At 34.7% G+C, this 27,682-nt stretch overlaps 1 protein-coding gene across 7 annotated transcripts in view; it reads right to left on the reverse strand.

Annotated features, from left to right (window-relative positions):
- The window catches only part of CSMD3 (CUB and Sushi multiple domains 3), a 1,186,048-nt gene that overhangs the window by 592,740 nt on the left and 565,626 nt on the right, over positions 1–27,682 (reverse strand). For all 7 annotated transcript variants that reach the window (XM_070221725.1, XM_001915960.5, XM_070221729.1 and 4 more), the window contains one exon: positions 2,424–2,545. In XM_070221725.1, the coding sequence (XP_070077826.1) occupies positions 2,424–2,545 (122 nt within the window). The remainder of the gene's footprint in view (positions 1–2,423; positions 2,546–27,682) is intronic.

The following is a 27,682-nucleotide window of genomic DNA, read 5'->3' on the forward strand; positions in this document are numbered from 1 at the left end:
AACCATAAATTTGTTTTGGCATTTAGAAGAACATGATTGCTTTTAAAGTTATCAAACATAAAGAAAAACATGAGCAATGTTTCTGAAGAAAATTATATATATTGAGGGATTAAGCATCTTGGTTAATTGGGGTTTATACCAACTAGGAGAGCTATGTGCCTATGGTTCATGCTAGCAATGGCCTTCCAAAAAGTGTTCTGACATGGTAACCTATGGAAGCTAAACTGCCAACGGTATTTTTCAAACTATAACCTGTTAGTGTCTCATGAAATCACTTTAGTGAGGCATGACCAATATTTTTAGAATAAATAGATCAGAATAAAAAATAGACAAGTGCATTCATGTAGTAAGGGAAAATGTTCTTCTGTGGCACTCTATCTGTGAGGGTGTGGGTGTGAACTGGGCCACCATGTAAAATATAATTCTAACTGTGAGTCATGGTTAAAAATGCTTGAAAACCAATTTCTATAGGATAACTTAAAATAGAGGTAAACCAACAGATCAAAATTTAATGTCCTTGGTAAGCTATTTGATAAAACTAGAAAATAAGTGCAAGTAACTGTGTCCCCCTTAGAAAACAAATTGAATTGTTTTAGGGAGAAAAAGAAGAGGTAAAAGTTTGGCAGATTAGGAAAGATAAACAAAGAGAAATGTGAAGACCTCTGTGACACTTCAGATAACTCAGTAATGAGAATGAATTAAACTTAGCAAAGCAGATATCTTATAGAAAGAGAGATAATTACATTTTGATGACAATTGTAGGCAATTACCATGACACAAAAAGATTTCTATCTCAGTGCTAGATTAACACAATGTGTTTGTTCCACATTTTACAATGAATTTACTTCATGCTTATCCTAGTATAAGATACTTATATCTTCGTGTGAGATAGGTCCTTGTAAATAACACGTCTCATAACGTACACAGCTCTGACCTTTGCTGGCTATGTGATCTTAGAAAAGTTATTTAGCTTCTCTGTTAAATGCAGATAATAGAAATATCTACATTATAGGTGGAGTTTTGTGAGGATTAAATAATTCATAAAAAGTGTTGCGAATAGTACCTGGCATGTTGCTAAGTGTTCAATAAACGTGAGTTTATTTTTCAAGTACTTCATGATTTTTTTATTTTCTCAACAACCCATAATTTGCACAGAAAAAGTATTAAATAAATAAATATTTGTTGAATTGAACTGGATGACACAGGTTGAGTATGTAAATGATTTTCTTTATGCAGCTGAAGGGTTAGATTTAGTGATTTTCCCAAGTTTACGCAGGTAGTTTGGAGCAGAGTAGGCTTCTGACCTAGTTCTTCTGATCCATAAATCAAGGCTCTCCTATGAGGCAAGGGTAACTAACCACTGAGTTGATTTTTAAAGCAACCCTGTTGCTTTTAGGATTAGGTTTTATGAATATAAAACCTAAAACATTCTGAGAGGTAGTATACATATAATCTAATAAGAATGAGTTAATGTGTTGTTAAGTACTTGCTAACTCTATTAAGCACTCTTGTACACATTGCCTCATTTATTTCTCACAACACTGTGAAATAACATGCTCTTATTATTCACATTTTATAGGTGAAGAAACTGAATTTCAGAGAAGTTAAATAACTTGATCCAAGTCATCCGTTAGTAATTTCTAAATCAGTATTTGAACTTAATCTGACCCAGTTTTATGGGCTGTTCCTCCAAACTTTCCTTCATCTAACCCAGAAAAGGTGTCATACGATCTGAGAGGATTTAGACTCTCTTATTTAGCCTCCTCTATATTCTTACCCGAAGAGGCAGGAGGGAGAGGGTAGAAAAAGAAAACTAGCTAATTTTTCAGCTGCCCTTATACTCGTTCATGATTATAATTTTGTTTGAAGTAGTGTGGCACATACATATTTAGATGTATTACCCATTTTGAATCAAACAGAATGACAATCCAACCATTTGAAATATCCTCAATATGAATCCTCTAATAGTGCAGAGCACATTAAAACCAATAAAGAATATGTGTGTGATCTATGGCAATAGAGAAACATTGAAAGGAAAGTCAGCTACGTATAAAAACATGATATATCTGAACAAAATGTCAAGCAGAAAAGACATGAAGTAAAAAGCTCTTTCTTATTCATGGATTCTTTTTAAAAAAGGAAATATACACTTAACTCTCAAAAACATATCTCAGAAAATACTCATTTATGCTTTTAATGTGTTGTCACTTATATGTTATAACTGGAAGTAGAATTTTATTATTCTAAATTTATTTTTTCCAAATTTCTCAGATAAGTTTATGTTTTACATAATGGATAAGTAGGAAATACTGCAGAGTCAGGAAATATGTGAGTTATAAACTTTCTTTACTGCACTTTTCTGATGATCTCTTTGCCTTTGTCTTTATGATTTTGCTTTTCTACCACAGATGGTTTTCCCTTACCTTATTAGTATTCACCGCCGTGATGACCCAGACACATTGTGCATTGCTGTCATACTGGAATGGAAAGTTGGGAGACGTAAAGGTTCCACTTGGTCCTTGAAGATTAGAGCCACACGTCTTCACTAAAAGAGAAATTGCATTTTAAAAGATGAGCGTATACCACATGCAAAATCATGACAATAAAATATCTTGCAAATAGACTTTAAATTCAAAATTGTACAATTATAACAACATTGAAATATATATCATGGCTTTCTAATGTCACTTACCAAAATGAGAGTGTTTTTTACACTCAGAAGTTCACAAATTCAATATTTTCAACAGTAATTGAAGACTATTATGAATAAAAGTGTGAAGCACGATAAATTGTCCTAACTGTAAATAGGTTCATTTAATTGGAGAGAGGTATATTTATCTAATATTGTGTTAACAAAAATCTACAGAGAAAGAAGAAAGCCTTGGACTGATTAAGCAACCTAAATAGTGATTTCCTTCTATGTATTAAGTACCCTAGGATTCATAATAGCATAATTGACACATCAATAATAAAACTACTCTTTCTGTTCTTATAACTGTGAATTAGAACAATATAAAAAGAGCTACACTGACATAATTTTATTAAGTTCCCACAAAAGTTAAAAGTTGTAATATTTCTTAGTTTTCTAACACTTCTTTTCTTCTACTTAACAAAAGAGCTAGTGACCACACTGCATCTGGGTCTTAACTTCCTTCTTGACCATGACAGAGTTTCTTGGTGGTATTACTTTTGATTTGCATTTCTTTGCCCCATTTCATTAAAATCCTGACCAAGTCATCCTTTTCCAATCCATAAACAACACTCCATCATATTTGTAAATGAGGTATAGTTAAATATATATTTTCATATGCACTAAAACCTTACATAGTTATTGCTACTTTTAAGATCGATTTATGGAGGTCCCAAAAGTTTGCTTGACTTGTCCAAAATCACTTAGCTAGCAAACAGTATAGTCAGGATTCGAGCTCAGGTCTTCCAACTCCAAAAGTCTTATCATCTTATCACTAAATATGTATCTCTCTAGTATGTTAAATACAGCTTTCTTTACCAGTTTTTTTCCCTTTAGCTTATATTTTAGCCCAAATCTATTCCAGACAACTTTCTTTCAAATTAAAGTTTCTATCTCATGATAACTTAATAATTACTTTTAATTTTCTCTTGTCTGTGTCTGGTTTCTATATTTTAATCAATAAAACATTTTATAAGAAGAAGAAAACAATAAGTGGTATTTTTCTTCTTACAAAATTAATTACCAATCTTTCTTTTTCCCTTTACTACCTAACTTCTCATAAATCTTCTATGCTCACTACTCCATTTTCTTCTCCCTCACTCATTTTCTTTATTTTCCAATTTCCATGGTATAAATAATCCCACTTTTGCTGATTTTAAAGCTACCAAAGGTTTATCAAGGTCTCACAAAATTTCGTAATATTTAACAATTGGCTCTTTTTTATCCAGCTTTATTGAGATAAAACTGACATGTAACACTGTGTAAGTTTAGGGTATATAACTTGATGATTTAATACAAGTATATAGCAGAATGATTACTACAATAAAGTTAGTTAATACCTCCATCAACTCACACAATTACCATTTTTTAATGTGTGTGTGGTGAGAAAATTTAACATCTATTTTCTTAGTACCTTTCAAGTACAGTCATGTGTCACATGATGTTTTGGTGAACCACGGAACATATATATGACAGTGATCTCATAAGATTACTTCCACATAGCCTCAGTATGTACATTAGTAGGCTATACTATCCAGCTTTGTGTAAGTACAGTTTATGATGTTTCCACAAGGAGGAAACTGCCTAACATCACATTTCTCAGAACGTATTCCTGTCGTCAAGAGACACATGACTGTATATGATGCAGCATTATCAACTATAGTCAGCAGGTTGTACATACCCTCAGAAGTAATTCATCTTCTAACTAGAAATGTGCTCCCTTTAACCAACATCTCTCCATTTTTCCTAACCCTCAGCCCCATGTCTGGCAACTACGATTCCACTCTCTGTTCCTATGAGTTTGTGTTTTTTAGATTCCACAAAGAAGTGAAAACATTACACTACAACTTCTTGTAAGTCTTGTATGCTCACCACTGCATTTTCTTCTCCCCCATTCACTTTTGAAAGTATTTCAGTCTGACTTCTCTCATTGCAGTGTTGAAACTGCTTTCCCAATGCCAGCAGTGACCTCTTAATTGCTAAATCTAATAGTATCTCTTCATTTTTCATATACTCGATGTCTCAGCAGTAATGGAAAATATTGATAAGCTTTGCTTAAAATTCTCTGCCTTCCCTTACACAGTCCTAAACATTCTTGATTCTTGGCCTATTTGTTTTAAATAGCTATGTTTCATACCCTTTGTTCTGGTTCTATTTTTTTCCATCTGACTCTTAAATTGTCTAATTATAAATTGATTTAATGACCTATTTTATCTTTGTTCAATGGTCCCTCTGAACAGTTAATCTAATTCACTTCTATGACTACAATGGTCATTTTTGTGTTGATAGCTCTCAAATCTATATCACTAATTTTGCCATTTTTCTTGATTTCTAGAGTAATTTTTTCTCTGCTGGACATCCCATGAAATGTTTTAAGGAAGCTTTTAATTAAATATTTCTTAACTAATCCCTTTACCTCCCTTCCATGCATATATAAACACTCCTCAAGAGCTGTGTATTCCTCTTCTGAAGCATCTTGATTTCCTTCTTTTCTTCTCTTCCCAATACTTAGAGCTTTATCATCATCTTTTTCCTGGACTAGAAATGGTTACTTAATTCCTTTTCTATACTCCATTGTCTCTCTCTGTTCTATCCTCCTTAGTACTACTATATTTATCTTTCTAAAATATAGATTTGATTACAGTACTCCCCCCTTATCTTTGCAGATATGTTCCAAGACCCCCAATGGATGCCTGAATCCATGGATAGTACTGAACCTTATATATATTATTTTTTTCTATACATACTTATGATAAAATTTAATTTATAAATTTATTAGGCAAAGAGATTAACACCCCAAAATAAAATAGAACCATTTTAACAATATACAGTAATAAAAGCTACATTAGATCTTAGCAACCTCAGTATATGATTTTGTTTTCTTTCCTTATTAAGTTGAGAACTTCCACTTTTTCACTTAAAGAAGGCACTTTACAGCTTCTCATTCATATATTCGAACTGCCAGCATCATTACTCAAGCTTAATAATGGCTTTAGGGCCATTATTAAGTGAAATAAGGGTTACTTGAACACAAGCACTGTGATACTACAGCAGTCAATCTGATAACCAAAATGGCTACTAAGTGACTAACAGGCAGGTAGTGTATACAGCGTGGATACACTGGACAAAGGGATATTTCACATTGCAGGAGGGATAAAGCAGGTCAGTGCAAGATTTCATCATGGTACTCAGAATAGCCCACAATTTAACACTTATGAATTGTTTATTTCTGGAATTTTCCATTTAATATTTTCAGAACGTGCCTGAGAGCTGGTAATTGAAACTGTGAAAAGCAAAACTACAGATAAGGGAGGATTGCTGTATTTTACTTACTTGCATCAAAGCTTGATCACTGTTTCCTATCGGATAAACTACAAACTGCCTAATAGAGAATATAAAATTATTCCTGAGAGGATCTAGTTTTCTTTTCCAGTACAATTTCTTGCCATTTTACACAGTCATAAACCTAACTTGTACCAGAAAAGAATTATTGCTTTCTTGAATATACCATTTTTATAATTTTCCACTTTTTCTATGATGTTCTCCAAATCTAAAATGTTATTCCTTATATTTGCCTGCAGAAAAATCTATTCATTTAAATAAAGTCAAGCTGATGAGCCATTTCTTTCTCAAGGAGAGTTCCTAACTCTTCTACTCATGGTTGTACAATGGATTGTAGTCCTCACAGCACACTATTTGAACAGTATATCTATAAAGGTGTTTAGGTGCTAGTGATCTGATAGAGAAGGCAGTTATAAACATTTTCAGAACTTATAGCAATAAAATTCTAGGGCAATCAGATGATTGATTTGAAGTTAGCAGAAACAACTTTCTGAAAGGACATACTGCTTCTGTGAGTGGCACTTGCTACTTGGTAATTCTCTGGCATGCTTTGTTTTCTAAAATGTATACACACATAGTCTTGTGGACAAGGTCTTGTTTATCATCTCTGTTCATTAACTCCTAGTGCAGTGGCTTTCATGATGTAGGAATGTTCACTAAAGGAAAAAGAATCCAAGTTCTTTGGCACAACTCTTAAATGAACTGTAAAACAAGTGCTCTCTACATGCTGCTGAAGAATCCTTGTAAATACATTTTAGACTGAGAAACTGTCCCTTTGGAAAATGAGTTTCTTTTCATATAAAAATAAAGAAAAAAATACCCATGAAATGACCAGTAAAAACCACCTGTAAATATGGTGGTCTTCTTGTCTGCTTCCATCTAAACTAGAATAACCGCTTAACAAGTTAGGTTGTATTTTTGCAGATATATTCTTTTTGTAGGTGTGTATATTTTTATACACTTCTTGGTTTTTTGTGTTTGTGTGTTATAAGAACTAATTCTATACACATTCCTCTGAAACGTTTTTTTTTTTTCCTCATGTATCGTGAGTACTGCTGTAAGTCAGCATATGCAGATTTATTTAATAGATTTTAACAGTCTGGACAATAACTGAGAAAAGTTTTGCAAATTTTGACAGCCTTCAACTATGAGAATAGCACATGACGATTAGGGGGTTTCCTTAATGCTGGGTTGGGGAATGAGAAGACCTGCCAATTGAGCAGAGTTGCAACAGTTGACCCACAGCAATCAACACTCAACGTAACTGACTGGAAAAATTACTTGTCTACTTGTCGTAAGCCACTGATATTTGTGGTTGCTTGTTACACAGCCCATGCTAGTGAAGCTTTGTTTTTATTTTTTCAGCTCTAAAACATAATCCATGAGTGAAGATCTTAGTATTTATATCTTTATACTTGTGCTATTATTTGTGCTTTATAATTGTGCTATTACTGTATGATGAATTCTTAGAAGGATTACTTAGCCACAGTATACGAGTATTTTAAAATTTGATAAATATGAGTAAATTACTCTTCAAAAGTTTGTTCAGTACGCTTTCAAAAATGGTATAAGAAAGAGCCTAGTTCCCCACACTCACACCAAAAATAACAGTGTCAACTATTTGTGCTTTTGTCATTCTAAGTATGATGTCAATAACGTTTTAATTTCCAATTCTCTACATTATTAGTACAGTTTAACAGCAGTTTTTATTATTATCTTTACTTCTTTTGCTCTCATGTTTGTGTTTATGTACACCTTTTCCAGTTTCAGTTGTTCTCTCCTCATTGATTTATAGAGGTTTCCTGTATATGATCAGTATTAATCTTTTTCTACATGTGCTGCAAATATTTTCCCAGACTTTATTTTTTTAACTTTACTTTAAATTAATTTTCCTCTGAAAACTTTTAAAAATATATATGTAATTTTGTCAGTATTTTCCTTTAGGGTAGCTATGTTTAATGCCTTGGTTAGGAAAGTTTTTTCCAAATCTAAGGATGATTATTATTTAATACTTAATTCTTACACTTTCAAAATTTTATATTCTTATGTTTAAACTTTTTATATATCTGGAAATTATTTTTTTATGATGTGAAGTAGGAGATATAATTATATTTTCCAATATGTGGATAGCTATTTTCCCAACAGCATTCATAGTAAACTCTATTTTATTCCCCACCAATTTAAAATGTCATTTGTATTACATCATGGTATATTATATCTCTATCTGTTTATTTATCTTTCTATTAAAAAAAATCCATACATAGATCTGAGACTTTATTTTTTGGAACTGATTCACTGATTATTTCTCTGCAAGTACCATACAGTTTAATCATTTTTAATATAGATAGTACAAATCTCCCCATTATTGTTCAATTTCATAATTTTCTTGGTTATTCTTGAATATTTATTTTCCCATGAACTTTAGATGTCTCAGTTTGTCAAGTTAGAAAGGGATTGGTATTTTTATTGAACTATACTGAGTTCATAAATTATTTTGATACAAATTTTCTTCCTTAATGTAGCCGTTCACAACACAAAGTGGAAAGATAAATATGATTACAGTATGTGCTCATAAAGTGTTTGATAAATTAAGCAGAAAGTCTTGATTTAAATTCTAAGAAACACAGAAATAGTAGAAAAAGGAGAAACCTTCTAAATATAACAATGAATGTATGATATCAAAACAAGTATTAGATTATACAATAAAATGTGAAAACTTTTGCCATTAAAGGTTACAAGAAAACATGGATGCCCACAGTCTGTGACAGCATTCAACACTGTCTTAGGGGTTCTAGGTAATGCAATAAACTAAGAAAAAATTGGAAAGAGTTATAAAGTTTAAGGAAATAAAATAGTGTCATGATTTACTTGTCATATGATATTTGCCTACTTAAACTCAAAAGATTTAATAATTTATCTACAAAAATGCTGTGTTATATTTAAGAGTCACATAAGTCGGTTTTGAAGAAGATATGTATATGGAAATTTAAAGTTTTCTTTTATAACAACAACAATCAGCAACTCAAATGGAAAGATCTAAATCACACAAGCAGTAAAATAAATATACAGTTTTGAAAAATATATTTGGCAAAGAAAGGTACAAGATCCCTGTAAGGAGAACTATAAAATAATTTCTGAAGGAAATTAAATAAAATCTGTATAAATCTAAAGACAGGTCATGTATTGAATGGGAAAGCTTGCTATCATAAAGATGTTAACGCGCTGATTTCAGCAGTTTAAAATAAATTGACACAAATTAGCTAATTTTTATAGATTCTATATATCTATGATTATCTTAACTCAGTGCCTTTGACAGAGTTGTTATTTTACAATATTCTACATGTTTTATTCACATGCCACCTATGTTTTCAAAAAGGGAGATAAGAATGGCTTCCTTATCCATTTTACAGTTTTGTTTGGGAATAAAATCAGCCAATACACGTGAAGACATCATGAAATCCTGTTAAAAGAATTATGCCCTTTCAAGAAAATGATATAAGCGTAGAAGCAGAAGCCAAAACAATTCATCCCTAGCCTCTCTATCAATATATTTCTATTTTTTTTCCTCAGGCCACACAGATATAGTTAACTATGCTTTGAAAAACACCTAAGAATAAGGTTAAGTACAATGAAACACGTTTTGGCTCGACTGTAACCTTCAGGCATTTAGATTGGTATGGGATATAATGTTTCAACTACACAAGTAAGACAAGCTGAAATTTTATTTTTCGGTTGAATACGAAAGATACAACTCACAGGTTAAGTATTCTTTTTGCACAGAATATACCAACTGGGACCTGTCTTGGGTTGTCTCTGGGTCTATTGTGCCCTGAAGTACCTCTACAACTCTCTCCCTTCCAGAAGCTTCACAAATTTTTTAATAATATTGAGGGACTCTTACGATTCTGTTCCAACACATTCTCAGGATTTGACAATTCCATAAAGTTCCTTCCACTCACTTACTTGCAATTTCTTAAACACATTGAAACTATTCCCACTTTAAGACCTTAGCACTTGCTGTTTTTTTCTCACTTTGTATAGGTTTCTGCTCAAATAGTTCTCAATAAATGGTCTGTTCTGACTACTTTATCCAAACTTTAGAATGTTAAGTATCACCTTCATACATATACATACACACAGAGAGATGTCCATACTTACATACAAGTGTATATAGTTGTATATATACGCATATGTACATGTATATCACATATACCATGGTTTATTGTCTCTTTTCCTTATTAAAATGACAGCTTCATGAGAGCAAGGATTTGGTTTTGTCCATCATTGTGTCTCCAGTACCTAGAACAGTGCCTGGCACATAGCAGATAATACATATATGAATGAATGAATGAAAACATGATTAAAATAATGAGAGCCACAACAGAGATTTGTTGTTGCTTCTGGTTTGTATCTTCCTCTTTTTTCCCCCCCCTTTGGACATAGTGGCAATTCAAACTACCAGTCTTTTGCGAATATTCTCATCCGCTGAGAATTTGTTAAGGGCTGTGTGAACAACTAAGTCTTATTGTCTGCTGCTCTCAGGCTGTGTCTTAGGGGGGATGTTGGAAGATTTCTAGGCAAAGAACATTTCTTCTTTATGAGGGGTATGGTAGGCTAGTCTTTATAGGAGTCATTAGGATGAAGTCCAAATAGCTTTTTAGTTGTGTATCTTCAACTGTCCCTGCATTTTCAACTTACTTGGTATTTACACTTGAGCAAATCCAAACCATCTGGATCTCAGGTCTTTCATTTGTAAACTTAGACAGTTAGACTCTATCATTCATATTCTCTGACAGGCATAAAATGATTACATGATTATACTACTAAGTTATCTATGTGCTCTTAATGGCTTCTCCCAATAGGTGTAATGACGTTAGTAGAGCCTGGAAGTTATATTCTAGTCCAATGAGACTTTTACTATCTCAGAGAAATAGCCTATTATTATTAAAAATGTTTGATGACATAAGAAACACAGAAAATGATGGATCCACTAGAAAAATCAATTTGAATTCAGATGTATTTGCAATATTTCCTTTTCTTTTAACCTGTGAGTTAGGAAACACTGTGATCTTACCCCTTGCAGAAGGTCTTCCATTTCTATCTTTCAATACCCCAGTGACATCTTTGCTCTTTAGCCAGGGATGAGGATAAAAACTCATAATATTAGATTACCTCTGAGAGCAACTTTGCATTGGCCGTGGAATAAACTGTATTTCTTCTGCTACATAAGAAGTAGTAGACAAGCTGGCGATATTAAGTTTAACTAAGTAGAGTTTCTAATGCTCCGAGAAACTCTTAACTTGTACTTTGGAAAATTAGATGTTCTAATAAAATCTAACTATGTAACAACAAATAAGTATGAACAGCCCAAATTTTGTGAAGAGCAAGTCAGAATGGTTCAGACCACGGGAGATGTACCAACAAGAGACTTATTTGTTTAAGGGTCTCTGATGGGGTCCTGTGAGGCAGGATAATAAATATTATTAGGAACAAATATGAAATGATTGGAAATGAATAAGTGTTGGTACCTAAAGACAGACAACTTCTAGTAGTAAGTGAGAATTGAACATGGAGAGATATGGTGTGGCTACTTCTCAGACATGAAAGGGAACTACCCCGATCTTGTAGAGGTAAGCTAGGGCGAGTGCTACCCATAACTTCTTTCTGATCCTTCTTTGCCCAAACACCACCAGTAGTATCTGAAGTTGGTGCTTACCATCTACACTTTGCAACAAGGTTGACAGCTTGAGTTTTTATCATGACACTTGATTGAAGCAAAAAGTGGAGGTTTTGGTGGATTGATTTTAATTACTTATTTTCTTTCCAGGAGGCAAAAGACTATCTCCTAAGAGTGAGTAAGCCCAAGGAGGGGAAGAAGAAAGAGTGGTGATAGTGTGTCCAGTCATTGAATTATAATTTAAAAAATGTGAATTTATTTTGTATTCCAAGGTAGTGAAGTAAGAACATTATCTGTTATAAATAAATATTCAATGTTGGTTGTTTGAGAGGATCAGATTTATTATAGTTTTGGAAATTTCAATAGGAATCTGCATCTAAAACTCTCTATGTCTATAATACAATTTGATACTAAGATATATAAGCTGATATAAACTGACAAAATGTAAACTGATATGGTAGCAATATATGATTAATGCCCCAAAGCAAAATTAATATTTATTATTTATGGATCGAATATGTTCCAGATCTAGAAACAGACATGATCTAATGGTTAAGATCTTTTGTTTCACGAAATAGTAAATCAAATTATTCCCAGACAAAAAATGAATTCTGATATTTCAATACAGTTTTTTTCTGATAAATTCTATCTACTATTAGATAATATATTTATTATTCATTTGTGAAAGTTGAATGCTGTACAATTTTTATTCTGCAAATTCATGTAGTCCACAAACATTAAATGAGAACATATTTTGTTTGAAAGGTTATGCTGGACATTGGAAGTAGTGACATAAAGAAGACACTCAATGCCCCTGCCTTCATGGAGCTTACAGTCTAGAAGGAAAGAGAAATACCAAACTAGTAGATAAAGTTGGATTTACAAGATGCTATCAGAGTAATAGATCAGGAAAGCCTATGGACTTAGATAACAGATCAGGGAAGGCTATTCTTAGGAAGTGACAAAAAAAAATAATTGTTTTATTTCTATGTTTTGTTTCCCCTACTCCAATAATTTGGAAGTCTTTGTTCCATGGCTCTTGTAGAAACCCTATAAAGAACAAACTCAATCTAAATAAATCAAGGTGAACTTGTATACAATAACGAGGTGTCCAGATCCATGGTAACACTTCATGAGACATTATTTTTTAAAATTAACATGTGATCATTTTTACTCTTAGAGATAGTTGAATTGAAATGTTTTAGGGACATTCTAAGGAAAAAAAACCCACCTCATGTTGGCAGATGTATATGCTTTCAATATAAAACAATGCACCTATGAAAAATTGACTTTGAGAAAATAAATGACTCAGAAAACGAAATAATTTCTAAGATAGAGGTTGTAGGAGGTACAAAGGCTGTATTAGCTCAAACAAAACAACTATTTCCAAAGTAGTGAAAAATACTTTATAAGTTAAAATAAAATATTTTTAATGAAGGAATCAGTAATGTAGGGAGGGAAAAATGCCCACAAAATGAAAAGGGTTTGGGAATTAATCTTCAACTGAGACTACAAAAGATTTGTTATAAAAAGGGATAAAACTTGGTAGAAATCAGTGGACAAAAGAAAATGCAAGTGAGAAGAACATTACAAGAAGTAGGGTGTCTGTTCTCTCAATGGCCATAAACAAGAATTGTGGAGTTTTCACACAGAAAATAGAACACCACTAAATAAGATACAAATTTCTGGGTTGAGTGTCAGAATTTAGACTTTCTGTATACTATTTGGCCTATGTTCTGAAGGACTATGTTCAACCATACGTCACCTTGTACTTCCTTTCTGGGAAAGAAACTCCTAATAGTTTGGAAAGGCATAAACAGAGTTATTTTTAGTATGAAGTGAAATTGTGCATTAAAGTTTATTCTATAACATTCTGAACACAAAAACGTGTTTAAATAATAACTCAAAATATGGTTATAACACTTTTAATATGTCAGAATTTCAATTTGTTCTTATTTTACTTTAATTGTTTAATACAGTATATAATATAACCTACTCAAGAAAATGCTGAATTATTTTCCTAAATATCAAAGATCTGTCATTAAACTGCAGACAAACAGGTTTAGAAACTGGTCTCTCAATCAATTAGAATTCTCAGATGGTTGACTGCTGGTTAGGAAACACACACACACACATACATATGAAGGTAAATGATGAAACCTATTTAAATCAGCACCTGGAACTATCAATAAGTAGTTAAGTTTAATAATATTTAATTGGACATCCCAGTCTCTATGTCTTCATGAGAAGCTGATAAAATGTCAGAAGTTGAGTAAAAATTTGGACTAATCTTCAAATACATCTGAGTGTCATCTGCATAAGAATGAAAGTTTAATCCATGTCTTCACTGAAAGGAAGCATACAAATGTGGAATAATAATGACATGAACTCAAAGCACAGACCTGGAAAACAGGAGATGCTATGAAAGGGAGAGAATTAAAATCAGCAAGAGGCAGACTGCACAGGATCAGATAAATTTGATTAAAACCCAGAAAATGCAATTCCTATTAAAAATGAGAAATATAATGTAAAGATTTTTCAAGGAAAAAAGTAAACAAATTATTTTATTTTTTTCTTTTTCTGGTACTTGGTTGTTAGTAATTTAACTTAGTCATAAAGGTCATGTTTACATACAAGCCTGCCTTACCGCTCTTTGTTTCACTGAACCATCCTACTGATATCAGGATGAGAGTACATATGGGATTAAATCAGAAATAGGAATGATTTTTTGTGTGTTTATGAGAAAGATTGGCCCTGAGCTAACATCTGTTGCCAATCGTCCTCTTTTTGCTTGAGGAAGACTGTTACTGAGCTAACATCCATGCCAATCTTTCTTTATTTTATGCAGGATGCTGCCACAGTGTGGCTTGACAAGCACCCAGGATCCGAACTTGTGAACCCTGGGCTGCAGAAGTGGAGCGTGCAAACTTAACTACTATGCTACCTGGCCAGCACCAATAACCTTCCTGTTTTCTTGAGGAAGATTGTCCCTGACCTAACATCCGTGCCAATCTTCCTCTATTTTGTACGTAGGACGTAACCACAGCATAGCTTGATGAGCAGTGTGTAGGTCCACACCCAGGATCTGAATGCGCAAACCCTCGGGCACGGAAGCAGAGGGCACAAACTCAAACAGTACGTCACCAGGCTGGCCCCATGAAAAGCACATATCTACGTAATACTGAGGAGAGAAATATAAATGTGAAAATCAGATATCACATGCTAAAAGGCACACACACAGTTGACCCACTTGGTAACCGTGCTGGGAGAGAGGAATAAAAATGAGGGAGCGTGTGGCCATCTGGGGAGCATATACCCAAGATAAAGAAGGACACCTCTACTCAAAGATATATCTGAACCTTGGCCAAGGTTCTTCCAATTTTTCAAGAGAAGCCAGTAATCTAGATGTTTATATGAAATCTTCAATTTTGCAAATATTGGCAAATTCTTTACAATATATCAACCTATAATAGCCAAAAAAATATGAGCTACTACTGGAAAACAAACCTCTGATTTGTAGTGTCTGAGCTATATATCCATTTTGATGTGAAATTAAAACAAGTAAATTATGATTTCAATAAAATAGAGTCTGAAAACATAATTGCAAACTAATATTTCAATTATAGGATTGCAACAACTATTTTAGCACTTCTAATTTACAAACATAATTTTTAAAAAATTGATTTCAAATGAGAAACCCTTACCAATTTATCCCTTTTATTCTCCTCTTCATGTTATATTTTAGAAATAAAATTTTTAGTTTGAAATAATTTAGATTCATAGAAAAGATGTAAAGACCATTACAGAGAGTTCCCATGTTCCCTTTATCCACTCCCCCCTAATGTTAACATCTTACATAACCATGGTACATTTGTGAAAACTAAGAAAGCATCATTGGTACAATACTAATAAATAATCTCCAGAGTTTATTTGAATTTCATCATGTTTTTGTCTGTTTTTTAAGTTACTGAACTTTTTCTGTTCTAGGATCTAAGCCAAGATATCATATTACATTTATTTAAACCTCTTTACTCTCCACCTTGAATGTCATTTTAAACTAACATTTTGCCAATTATCCACCAATTTGTACGTGTCTGTATGTCAGCCTAGTATGGAAAGTCAATACCTTCACATACAATAAATTCTAGAACAAAGATGAGGATGAGTTTTCCAGCTGGCAAATCCCAGGGCCAGACCCTGAACAGGGTGAAGCTAAGTAATAGCATGTCATAGGAGCCCTTGGTTAAACCTGTTTGCAATCACAATATAAGCATCTTTCTAGTCAAAATTCTTAAAGATTCTTTTCCAAGGCTATAGTTAGAAACTTAAAAAAAAAAAAAAAAAATTGCTGCAGGGTGGTTTAACCTGAACGCAAGAAAATAATTTATTGCTCCAGGAGTCAGTAAGTAGAAAAACTACATTGAGCTCTTCAAGATGCTGTTTGATCTCCTTATCAGGGGATCTTTTAAAATAATGTAGAAACTTTATTCTCTGAGCTAAATATAATGGTTACAGGATGTGAGACCATCACTTTCAGCTGTACAAATTGTCACCAGCCTATTAGTTTCAACGGATGTGTGTGATAAAAATAGTAACCCTCCTACTTTTGAGACCTCTGTGCCTCTCAGGAAGTTAAAAATACTAGATATTGGCACTATTTTGTGTTTATGCACAATTCTCAGTTATCAGCTTAGTGTAGGGCTTTCCAGTCTCCACATTATTAACATTTTGGACAATTATTTGTTTTGTTTTGGGAGGCTGTACTGTGCTTTTCAGATTGTTTAGCAGCATCCCTGTCCTCTATCCACTACATGCCATTAGCATCCCCCAAACAGTTGTGACAATCAAAAAATTGTCCCCAGACATTGCCAAATGTCCCCAGGTGGCAAAATTCTGGCCCCCTCCCATTAAGAACCACCGACTTAGTGGGATATCTTTTGTTCTAGCTAGTCTCTTTAATTTTTTCTCATTCCTTTAATTCTTTTTATTCTGTACTTTACCAAGAAGTTTTAGTGAAAAAGAATTATGGAAATAAGGCATAAACTTCAGCTTCCATTACAGCGGGAAGCTATCATATTAAAGCTGGTTAATAGAATGTTTTGACACTCAAGAAAAAAATAAAAATCCTGTTAACTCAAACCAAATTATATACTCTTCTTCCCAGGTCTTTCTCCTATCACTTATCTAACCCTTCTCATACTTTAGGATTTAAGTTGGTTAGGATTTATGTTGGCATTCCTCTGGGGAGCACATCTGATAGCCCTAATTCCAATCTACCCTGTGTAGGGTGCTCCTCTCTTGTGCTCCCATGTTTTTATCTTTATAAGCTAATTTACTACAGATTATCATCTTACTCTCTTCTGCTGTCTTTTTTTCCTCAGTATACTGTGAGCCCCTTTAGGACAGTTCTCACATATTACTACTCATTGGTCCTGTGGGCAGTCAATAAGTGTTTATTGAACAAATGACACCCTTAAGAAATGGAGTCTTGATTGAGACACCAAACTAGAGGATCTTGTATGTCAAGGAGGAAAAGGAGGGTTACTGGAGACAAAGAAAAAAAGACTCATGAAAAAAATTAGGACACAGGGGCTGGCCCCATGGCCGAGTGGTTAAGTTCGCGCGCTCCGCAGCAGGCGGCCCAGTGTTTCGTTGGTTCGAATCCTGGGCGCAGACATGGCACTGCTCATCAAACCACGCTGAGGCAGCGTCCCACATGCCACAACTAGAAGGACACACAATGAAGAATATACAACTATGTATCGGGGGGCTTTGGGGAGAAGAAGGAAAAGAATAAAATCTTAAAAAAAAAAATAGGACACAATACATCTGGAACTGGCTGTTGTTTTACATATTTACTGTGAGGAACTAAGGTAAACCACAAGATGGAATATAATGAAATATTTAAGGTAATGCTGTTAAGACTTGCCACTGGCAAAGCTGTCAAGCACTTGAAATCTATTTCCTACTTGCTATGACCCTTTCTGATCTCATGTTGTCTAGTGCATATGAGATTCAAACCTCTCTGAGTCCAGACACTAAGCTCTTAAAAACTGTACCAAAAAAATGCTGTATAACCACAATTAATGACAATAGTGCTGGTTTTTTGTTGCTTTTTTTTTTTATTGGTTTGCCTTCTCAATAGATTTGATAGTCTCCATATGTATTTAGTTGAACAACTCAAGAAAGAGATTGGTAATCTCAATTTTCATGATCGTATGATTGGAGAAACAAATTTCTTACATGTAAGCATATGTATAATATAAAGCTCACTATTTACCCAACATCTTAGGAAGAGACAGCCACATTATGTCTGGGCTATTATGTTACTCTAGAAAAAAAGGTTAGTGATGAACTCTTTCAGCTAAGAGGACATTTATAGGTCAACAGCTTATGATTTTGAAATAAATCTTAAGGATTTTTAGAGGAAATCCTACATTTATTAAATTCTAAACTTTCTATACCAAACAATCAAAAAAGATGAAATTTCCATGAATTCCAAATACCGAGGTAATGTTTTCTTTTTTCTTCTGGTGTTTATTTAGAATAAACATTGAGTACCAAATTTCAGTTATAAGATGAATAAGTTCTGAGGATCCAATGCACAGCATGGAGACTATAGTTAATAATATGGTATTATATCCTTGAAAGTTGTTGAGAATAGATTTTAGGTATTTTCACCACACACACACACAGACACACGAGTCAACTATGTGAGCTGATGGATGCTTTAATTACCTTGATTTTGGTAATCATTCCACAAGCTATGTGCATATAAAAGCATCACACTGTACACTTTAAATATACACAATTATATTTGGCAATTATCCTCCAATGACATTGGAAAAAAAGAAAAAAACAAGACAAGAAAAAAAGAGAGTAAATGCAAACAAATCTTTGATACACGTACTATAGAAATTTAGCTCTGAAACCAAATTGCTTAGTGAAAAGATTTGCGTTTGACAATACATTTGGGTATGTGGAAATTTTACCTCCTCTTTAACACCCTACTCAAAATACATTTTAAAACATTTCTTGGGGCCGAGCCCGTGGCTGAGTGGTTAAGTTTGCACACTGCGCTTCGGTGGCCCAGAGTTTCGCTGGTTTGGATTCTGGGCATGGACATGGCACTGCTCGTCAGGCCATGCTGAGGCGGTATCCCACATAACACAACCAGAGGAACTCACAACTAGGATATACAACTATATACCGGTGTGACTTTGGGGAGAAGGAAAAAAAAAGATTGGTAACAGTTGTTAGCTCAGGTACCAATCTTTATAAAACAAACCCAAGCATTTCTCAACTTAAACTGGGTAATTGTTTTAGCCCTGGCTGTAACTACACTGGAATTCTTTTCCTGGTCCTCCACCTCAGTCCCCCAAAAGGTAGAAGGATCAGATTTTTAAAGTCTAAAGAAGGCCAATCAGTTGTTAGCTCTAGATATGTTCCTGTCACCTTGTGTTGCAGAATCTTTGACTTTCAAGCAATTCCTGTCCTGGAAGATGTGCTGAACTGTTCAATGTCATAGTGTGAATCCTACAGATGATGGCAAACACCAGTGACAATAGGTGCTAATCCCTACAGATGAAGGCAAATCCCAGTAACAGTAAGCTTGCAGCGAAGGTTCACTACATATCAGGCATTCTTGGAGAGCTTTACCTATTTTATAGCATCTAATCATTTAGAACAAAACAAAAAACAAACCACAGTACCTATGGATAAATATGACTTCTGAGAACTATAGCTCAGATAGTGGAGCCTAATTGCATGGGTTCAAATCATAGCTGTATTGTTTAGTATCAATTTGCCTACAGTGAATCACTGAAATTCTTTGTGCTTCAATTTCCTCATTTGTAAGAGCAAAATGATAGTATAGTATCTGGTAGAGTTTGAGAAGATCAAATGAACTGATACACTTAAAGCTTGTCTACTATATAGTGTGGGGGATTGGAATTGGCCACCCCAAGATCTGCCTCTTTGGCATGAGGATTATTTTGGGCTGGTTACTTTCAAAAAACTGCAGACATGAGACAAACTCTGAAAAGTAGAAGTTACCCTTTGTTACAAGACATTTAAATTTGTAAAGGAAATCTCCATCTGTAAAGGTGTTTCCCTCTCCGTACCAGGAAGAAGAGGAGATGACCTTATCTCTAGAAACTCTTATCAATGAGGAAGGCAAGGACTTAAATCTGAATAACAATCTTACTCTTCTTTACTGTGCTTTTCTGGTAATCTCCCATAACTAACCCTCCCTAACCCCAACATTCTTCTTTGCCTTTAGCTGAGAAGGGTATTTAAGATGAGAACCTCTGCCATTTTGGCAAGTTGCTCAGTTTGCCTAAGTCTCTCCTCTGTATACATGTTATAAAGCTTTGTTTGATTTTCTCCTGTTATTCTGTCTCATGTGAATTTAATTTGCTGTCCAGCCAGAAGGACCAAGGGTAGAGGAAATGTCTTCCTCCCCTACAATAGTAAGCTCTGTATAAGCCTTAGTTGCTATAATTATCTATTATTATTATTATTTGAATTTTATACAGGATGTAACTGAAACTAAAGAATTTAAATTACTCACCCAAGTTTAATTGACTTCACAGCAGCTGGATGCCAAAGTCTAAGTCTTATCTAGTATGCTATAAATATTGGTTACATTTTTGTCAATTTTGGTTTAGTTTTTAGTTAAAATTATAATGGAATATTTTCTGAAAATATTTCACTTAGCCACTGCAGCTCTTTTTATTTGTATATATGAATATATTTTAATATAAATACTATTATACCATTATTTATGCACATTTACAGTATGTCAATTTTTTATGTTTGAATACATGAAATTATTTCTTATTAATATATATTTTGTTTATTCCAATACTTAGACCCACTTTTTAATCCCATGATCCTTGAAGATGAAAGCCTTATAAATATGTAATGCATAATTCTTTCTACATTTTCTGTATATTATTTCTATGATATAGATAGTGCATTCAATAAAATTTTAACGATCATGTGGCCTACAAAAGATGAACAGTTGATCACCTAATAAACTGATAAGTCTTTATGTAGAAAAATAGCCTGCATGTCCAAGAACTCAGGATTGTCGTGAATTTCCCACAGCATGTAGACCATTGCCAAAAAGAAGACAGTAATAAAATCACATTTATTTAGTCCATAAATCAATTCAAACAGTTAGTATTCCACCTGGTAATGAAACTCTGTCAGTCAGTGAAAAATGTGTACATAAGGCACTCCTGGGTGGGAAGCTGTGTGACATTTTCACCTCTGTAGTAAGCCACAGTAAATTATCTCAGCAACTGCTATTTTCCCTCATGTATATATACAACCACAGAAAAGGGGGGAATAAAACCCACCACGAAGAACATAAAACCGAAACCAAGCCAAACCAAAACACAACGATAAATCTTATGAAGAAATTGACTTCAATGTATACTCCCTAGAAACATATCAGTGATTTTACCATTTCCTGGAGATTAGCACAAACAACGTCCATATGGGTTAGGGAAATAATCTGAATTTCCTTTGGGATTCTGGCCATACACAGAGCCGGGTAGGAATGAAACAGAGGTGTTTGCTATCCTTGAGTTCCCATAGGATCATTCTCTGGGGATATAAATTTCTGAATATTCCCCAAGCATGGGCAATCTAGTTATATGATCCCAAGCCAAAGGTCAAGCAGGGATTGATTAGAACTATGTGATGCAGACTGAAAGCCAAAGGGGTGCTAAAGAAGGACACGCAAGAACTTGTCTCTGACTATGTTACCCAGAAATTATGCCTGAGAAAAGGGCTTATGCCTGTGAAGTTTAATTAGTAATATGGTCTCAGGGAGCAGAAATGAGGAACAGGTGGGAGTGAAACAGGCCTCAAATGCAGGAAAGACAATACAGGACATGTCATCCAATTGGCTACCGCTATGCATAATTGGTTTTAGACTCTATAGAAATTTCTGATGCAATTTGTAAAATGCCTCAGAATAGCAGAAGAAACTGTGGAAGGAAGGCGGATACATTTATTCATGTGCTCCTATTTCCATGTAGTTCAAGAGTTGACTCATAAGGATTAGCTCCTCTACATTTTGGGTAGCACCTGTGTAAAAGCTAAGCCGGTTCAGACTTCCTGTCTCAGGTGTCAACAGAGCGGCACGTTAGGAAGTAAGATGCAGAAGAGGCCCTCTCAGGTGTACCTGCACAAAACTTAACTGGTCACTACAGCAGTGACTAGCATAAGAGATGAAGAGGATCTGAAGAGGGTACAAGATGTTTTGGACACATTGTCTCTCTCATTAAAATACTAATATTAAGACAACAAATTAACAAAAATTAATTCCACTGAATATTTTTATAAAGTTAAACATTTAGGAAATAGGTTGTTTTAAAACTGAAAGCAAATCTCTAGTTTGCAATATTGTACTCTCTCATGGGAAACGGGGAGGTTAAATGCACTCTGGGTTTCTCTCGAAAACCTTCCCCTCAATGCCCCTACATTTTCCTTCTAATTCTTATAATTGAAATGCCAGGAAAATCCCATGTTCTATTTCTGTCCCAAATAATAGATTTAGAGAGCAATGAGATACCATCATTACTCTGACGATATTCAGCTGTGCCATTCATTGCCTCTGGATTCAGATGGCTGTCAGCCTCTATGCTCCCCTCAGCAGCCAAATCCAGAGGAGAGATGAGCTGGCATACTTCCAAATCATTAAAGATCATGAAAGAGCTGGCTGGTATGCTTGAGAAACACCAAGGGTCTTGAAAAGAGGAAGTGTGGGCTTTCTCAAATGAGGTGACTCACACAGACCTGCCTAGTGTCAGTCTCTTTCCAGATCTCAATCTGCCCAGGCATTTCCAGACAGCACCTATGGAAATGAGTGCCTTTTGTCTTCTTGCATTTAACTTGAACCTTGCAAACCTTATTCAATGATTCAATGTTTGCCTGGGAAATCCTCAGACTGACTTATGAGCAGGTGAACAGAACTTGTGTGTTGGTTATGTTAATCCTGTGAAAGAGAAAATTTGGAATTCCTCAAAAGAAGAAACAAAGATGTATATCTAAAGTATTAATTATAGATGTAAAGTCTCTATCAACTACTTTTTCTAAAAGTAATTTTAAACTAGAATAGCTAAGTAACCTGCGCTCTTACTGACTCTACCCTCTCTTCCCACCTCCAGGCTGTCTTGTAAGAGGATATATTTAAAAACATGTCCTCAGGCAGAAATATTGCAGTTTCCAATCCAGACCACTAGCAGCAAGGTGAATATCGCAAGAGAGTGAGTCACAAATTTTTTGGTTTTCCAGTGCATACAAAAGTTATGTTTACACAATACTGTAGTTTAAGTGTGCAAAGGCATTATGTATAAAAAATATACATAATTAAATTAAGAAATACTTTATTGCTAAAACATGCTGTCATCTGAGCCTTCAGCAAGTTGTAATTTTTTTGCTGGTGGAGGATCTAGCATTAATGTTGATGGCTGCAGACTGATCAGGGTGGTGGTTACTGAAGGTTGGGGTGGCTGTGGCAATTTCACAACAACGAAGTTTGCCACATCTATTGACTCTTCCTTGCACAAACGATTTCTCTGTAGCACATGATGCTGTTTGAGAGCATTTTACCCACACTGGAACTTCTGTCAAAATTGGAGTCAGACCTCTCAAACCCTGCCACTGCTTTATCAACTAAGTTTATGTTTCTAAATTCTTTGTTGTCATTTCAACAACCTTTACAGCACCTCCACCAGGAGAAGATTCCATCTTAAGAAACCACTTTCTTTGCTCATTCATGAGAAGCAACTCCTCATCCGTTACAAGGTTTACCACGATATTGCAGCAATTCAGTCACATCCTCAGGCTGCACTTCTAATTCCAGTTCTCTTGCTTTTTCCACCACATTGGCAGTTACTTCCTCCACTGAAGTCTTCCTCACAGTCATCCATGAGGGCTGGAATCAACTTCTTCCAAATTCCTGTTAATGTTGATATTTTGACCTCTTTCCATGAATCATAAATGTTCTTAGTGACATCCAGAATTGTGAATCCTTTCTAGGAAGTTTTCAATTTACTTGGCCAAGATTCATCAGAGAAATCATTATCTATGGCAACCTATATCCTTATGAAATGTGTTTCTTAAAAGATAAAACTTGAAAGTCAAAATTACTCCTTAATCAATGGGCTGCAGAACAGATATTGTGTTAGCAGGCATTAAAAACAACATTAATCCCATTGTACTTCTCCATTAGATCTCTCGGGTGACCAAGTACACTGTCAATGAGCAGTAATATTTTGAAAGGAATCTTCTTTTCTTAACAGTAGTTCTCAACACTGGGCTTAACATATTCACTAAGTTGTAAACAGATGTGCTGTCATCCAGGCTTTATTGTTCCATTTATAGAGCATAGGCAGAGTAGATTTAGCATAATTCTTAAGGGCTCTAGGATTTTCAGAATGGTAAATGAGCATTGGCTTGCATTTAAAGTCACCAGTTGCATTAGCCCTTAAGAAAAGAGTCAGTCCATCCTTTGACGCTTTGAAGCCAGGCACTGAGTTCTCCTCTCTAGCCATGAAAGTCCTAAATGGCATCTTCTTCCAATATAAGGCTGTTTTGTCTATACTGAAAATCTGTTGTTTAGTGCAGCGACCTTCTTTAGTTATGTTCTGGATAACTTGCTGCATCTTCTATATCAGCACATCCTGCTTCCCCTTGCACTTTTATGATATAGAGACAGCGTCTTTCCTTAAACCTCACAAACCAACCTCTGCCAGCTTCAAACTTTTCTTCTGCAGCTTCCTCACCTTTCTTAGCCTTCATAAAACTAAAGAGAATTAGCACCTTACTCTGGATTAAGCTTTGGTTTAACAGAATGTTGTGGCTGGTTTTGATCTGCTATTCAGACCACTAAAACTTTCTCCATATCACTAATAAAGCTGTTTCATTTTCTTATCATTTGTGTGTTCACTAGAGTAGCACTTATAATTTCCTTCAAGAACTTTTCCTTTGCATTCACAACTTGGCTAACTGGTTGGTGAAAGAGGCCTAGCTTTCAGCCTATTGGCTTTCGACATGCCTTCCTCACTAAGCTTAATGGTTTCTAGCTTTTGACCTAAAGCAAGAGATGTGTGACTCTTCCTTTCACTTGAACACTTAGAGGCCATTGTACAGTTATTAATTAGCCTAATTTCACTATTGTTGTTATTCAGGGAATAGGGAGGCCCAAGGAGAAGGAGAGAGATGGGGGAACAGCCTGTCAGTGGGGGATCAGAACGCACACATTTATCAATTAAATTCACCATCTTGAACGCCAAGTGGTTTGTGGCACACCAAAACAACTACAATAGTAACATCAAAGATTACTGATCACAGATCACCATAACAAATAGAATAATAAAGAAAAAGTTTGAAATATTGTGAGAATTACCAAAATGTTACACAGAGACATAAAGTGAGCAAATGCTGTTGGAAAAATGGCACCAATAGATTTGATTGACACAGGGTTGCCACAAATCTTCAATTTGTATGAAACACAGTATCAGTGAAGCACAATAAAGTGGAGCGCAATAAAATGAGGTACACCTGTAACTGGCCTTGAGCGTTCCCCATGTAAGACTCCTATTTTCTGATATGCCCTGACAAGCCACCAGATCATCCACTGCAGAGGAAATGCAGAAGAAAATTGCCTTCGGAATGTATTTTTAAGCATGTGATATACGTGAAATGAGCACAGTTTTAAAAAACAAACAAGAAGGTTCTTGTCAATTTTAAAAGCACAATTTTTACAGTGTCATAGAAGTATACTGTAGTCAGTTTTTTCCATAGTGGTTTATTTCCCATTAAAATTCATAGGAGAAATAAAAAATCAATGACATTCTTCCCATCAAAATGCATCAAAAGACAATAGCATTTTACCATGTGGTTAAGTTACCATTATCTAAGATAGATGACAGTTCTTTCAATGATTGCCACTACTTCTTTTGGAGGCGATGATAATGTCTTTGCTATAAGTCTCTGGCATAGAAAGGAAAAAAAGTCTTGATATAAGGACAGCTATTTTAGAAACATGAGGTAACATTACTTTTTTCCTCACTCCATAATAGATACAGTTTCATCATGATGTCAGAAACAATGCCAAGTAAAATTTTTTTTTCATTAAATGGTTTCACATTGTAGGGTAAAGATATTAGAAGCAGATAATACTCAGAATAAGGCTCCTGAATTCAAGATAGTACTCAATTTCCTGAAATATCTGGAATTTCTACATAATTAACTATTTGAAATCTATGTCCTTTATAAAGTTTTGTCATTTTCCATTTTTAAAAAAGCATATAGTAAAGCGAGAAAAATTCATTTTCATTATAATGTGACCTTCATAGATGCCTAGTAAGTATTTGCTGACAGACAATACCTGAACTATATATCCTGTTTTCCCATCACTTGTATTATTTAATAAATGTGTTTATTTTGAAAGGAAGGATGTGGAAGGAAGGAGGTGGAAAAGGCAGAGTATAAAAGGAGAACCAGTTAATGCATTGTTCCTTGGGATTTCTAAGAGCTAAGGGATGCTACATTATCTTATTATTTATATTTATACTATTTATATTATTTGGTGGCCTGGTGGTTAAGATTCAGTGCTCTTACCACTCTGGTGTGGGTTCGTTTCCTGGTCAGGAAATCACATCACTCCTCTCTCTGTTGGTTGTCATACTGGGGCGGCTGTGTGTTGCTGTGATGCTGAAAGCTCTGCCACCGGTATTTCAAATACAAGCAGGGTCACCTATGGTGGACAGGTTTCAGTGGAGTTTCCAGACTATGACAGACCAGGAAGAAGGACATGGCCACCCACTTCTGAAAAAACCTGGCCATGAAAACCCTATGAAGAGCAAAGGGCATTGTCTAATATATGCAAGAAGACGAGATGATGGTGCAAAAAAACCAAGCAGGGTTCCGCTCTGCTGTACACAGGGTCACTAGGAGTTAGAATTGATTCAATGGCAGTAACAGCAATAAAAACATATTATTTATGAAAATAGGCATTTACATTTAAAATATTACAGTTTAAAAGTATAACACACATATATATGTATGTGTGTGCGTGTGTATACATATCCATATCCATACACATACATCTTGGCCTTTAATATTCATAATATTCCAAAGAGGAAAGTAGGAAAAGTATGATTTTCCATTTTTACATCAGAGTACTTGGTTCCAAAGCCACAGAACAGACATGCTCGGACTTCTCATTTCTGATACAATAGTCTTTGCTCTTGGTACTCAAAAGTGTGATCTGCAGAGCAGTAGCATCGACATTACCCGGAAGCCTGTTTGAAATGCAGAATCCAAGCTCTAGATCAGACCTATTGAGTCAGAATCTGCCTTTATTAAGTTCCCCAAGCGATTACTCTGCACCTTCATGCTTGAGAAGCACTTCTTTCTACCATAGAGCCTCCTTCACACAGAACTGCCCATCAATTAATTAATTCAGATTATTGATGGGAAATATTTCTCATTCAGATTTTATATCTAGTACCTCTAGGTTTATCATGTGAGAAAAGGAATACTTTAACAGGGTGATGTTTCTTGGTGACATCTCTTCCAGTGTGGCCATTATTCAAATGCTATGAAGCTTATAGGGAGAAGATTCTGCTTTTCCAAGTATCAGGTTAAATCCAGGCTGTGTGTTGTCTGTTTAGCATGCTTCTGCTCTCTCTTCTAATGAAACAGAAACCAACAAGGACTAAGTCCATCTAGTCAAACCAAGAAAATAGGGTTTTAGGACTTCTGCAATATCGGTATTATGCCAATAATTTGATGTATGTACAAGTATATGAAATGGGTTTGATTATTTCTGTTTTATAGATTAGGAAAGTGAGACATAAATAATTTGTGTGGTCATATGGATAGTGGGTAAAGGGGGAAATCAAGTAAGTTTTTACTTATTGTGTTAAGTTTCAAGAGCTCATAATACC

This window comes from Equus caballus, chromosome 9 (assembly GCF_041296265.1).
Source record: "Equus caballus isolate H_3958 breed thoroughbred chromosome 9, TB-T2T, whole genome shotgun sequence".
NCBI lineage: Eukaryota > Metazoa > Chordata > Mammalia > Perissodactyla > Equidae > Equus > Equus caballus.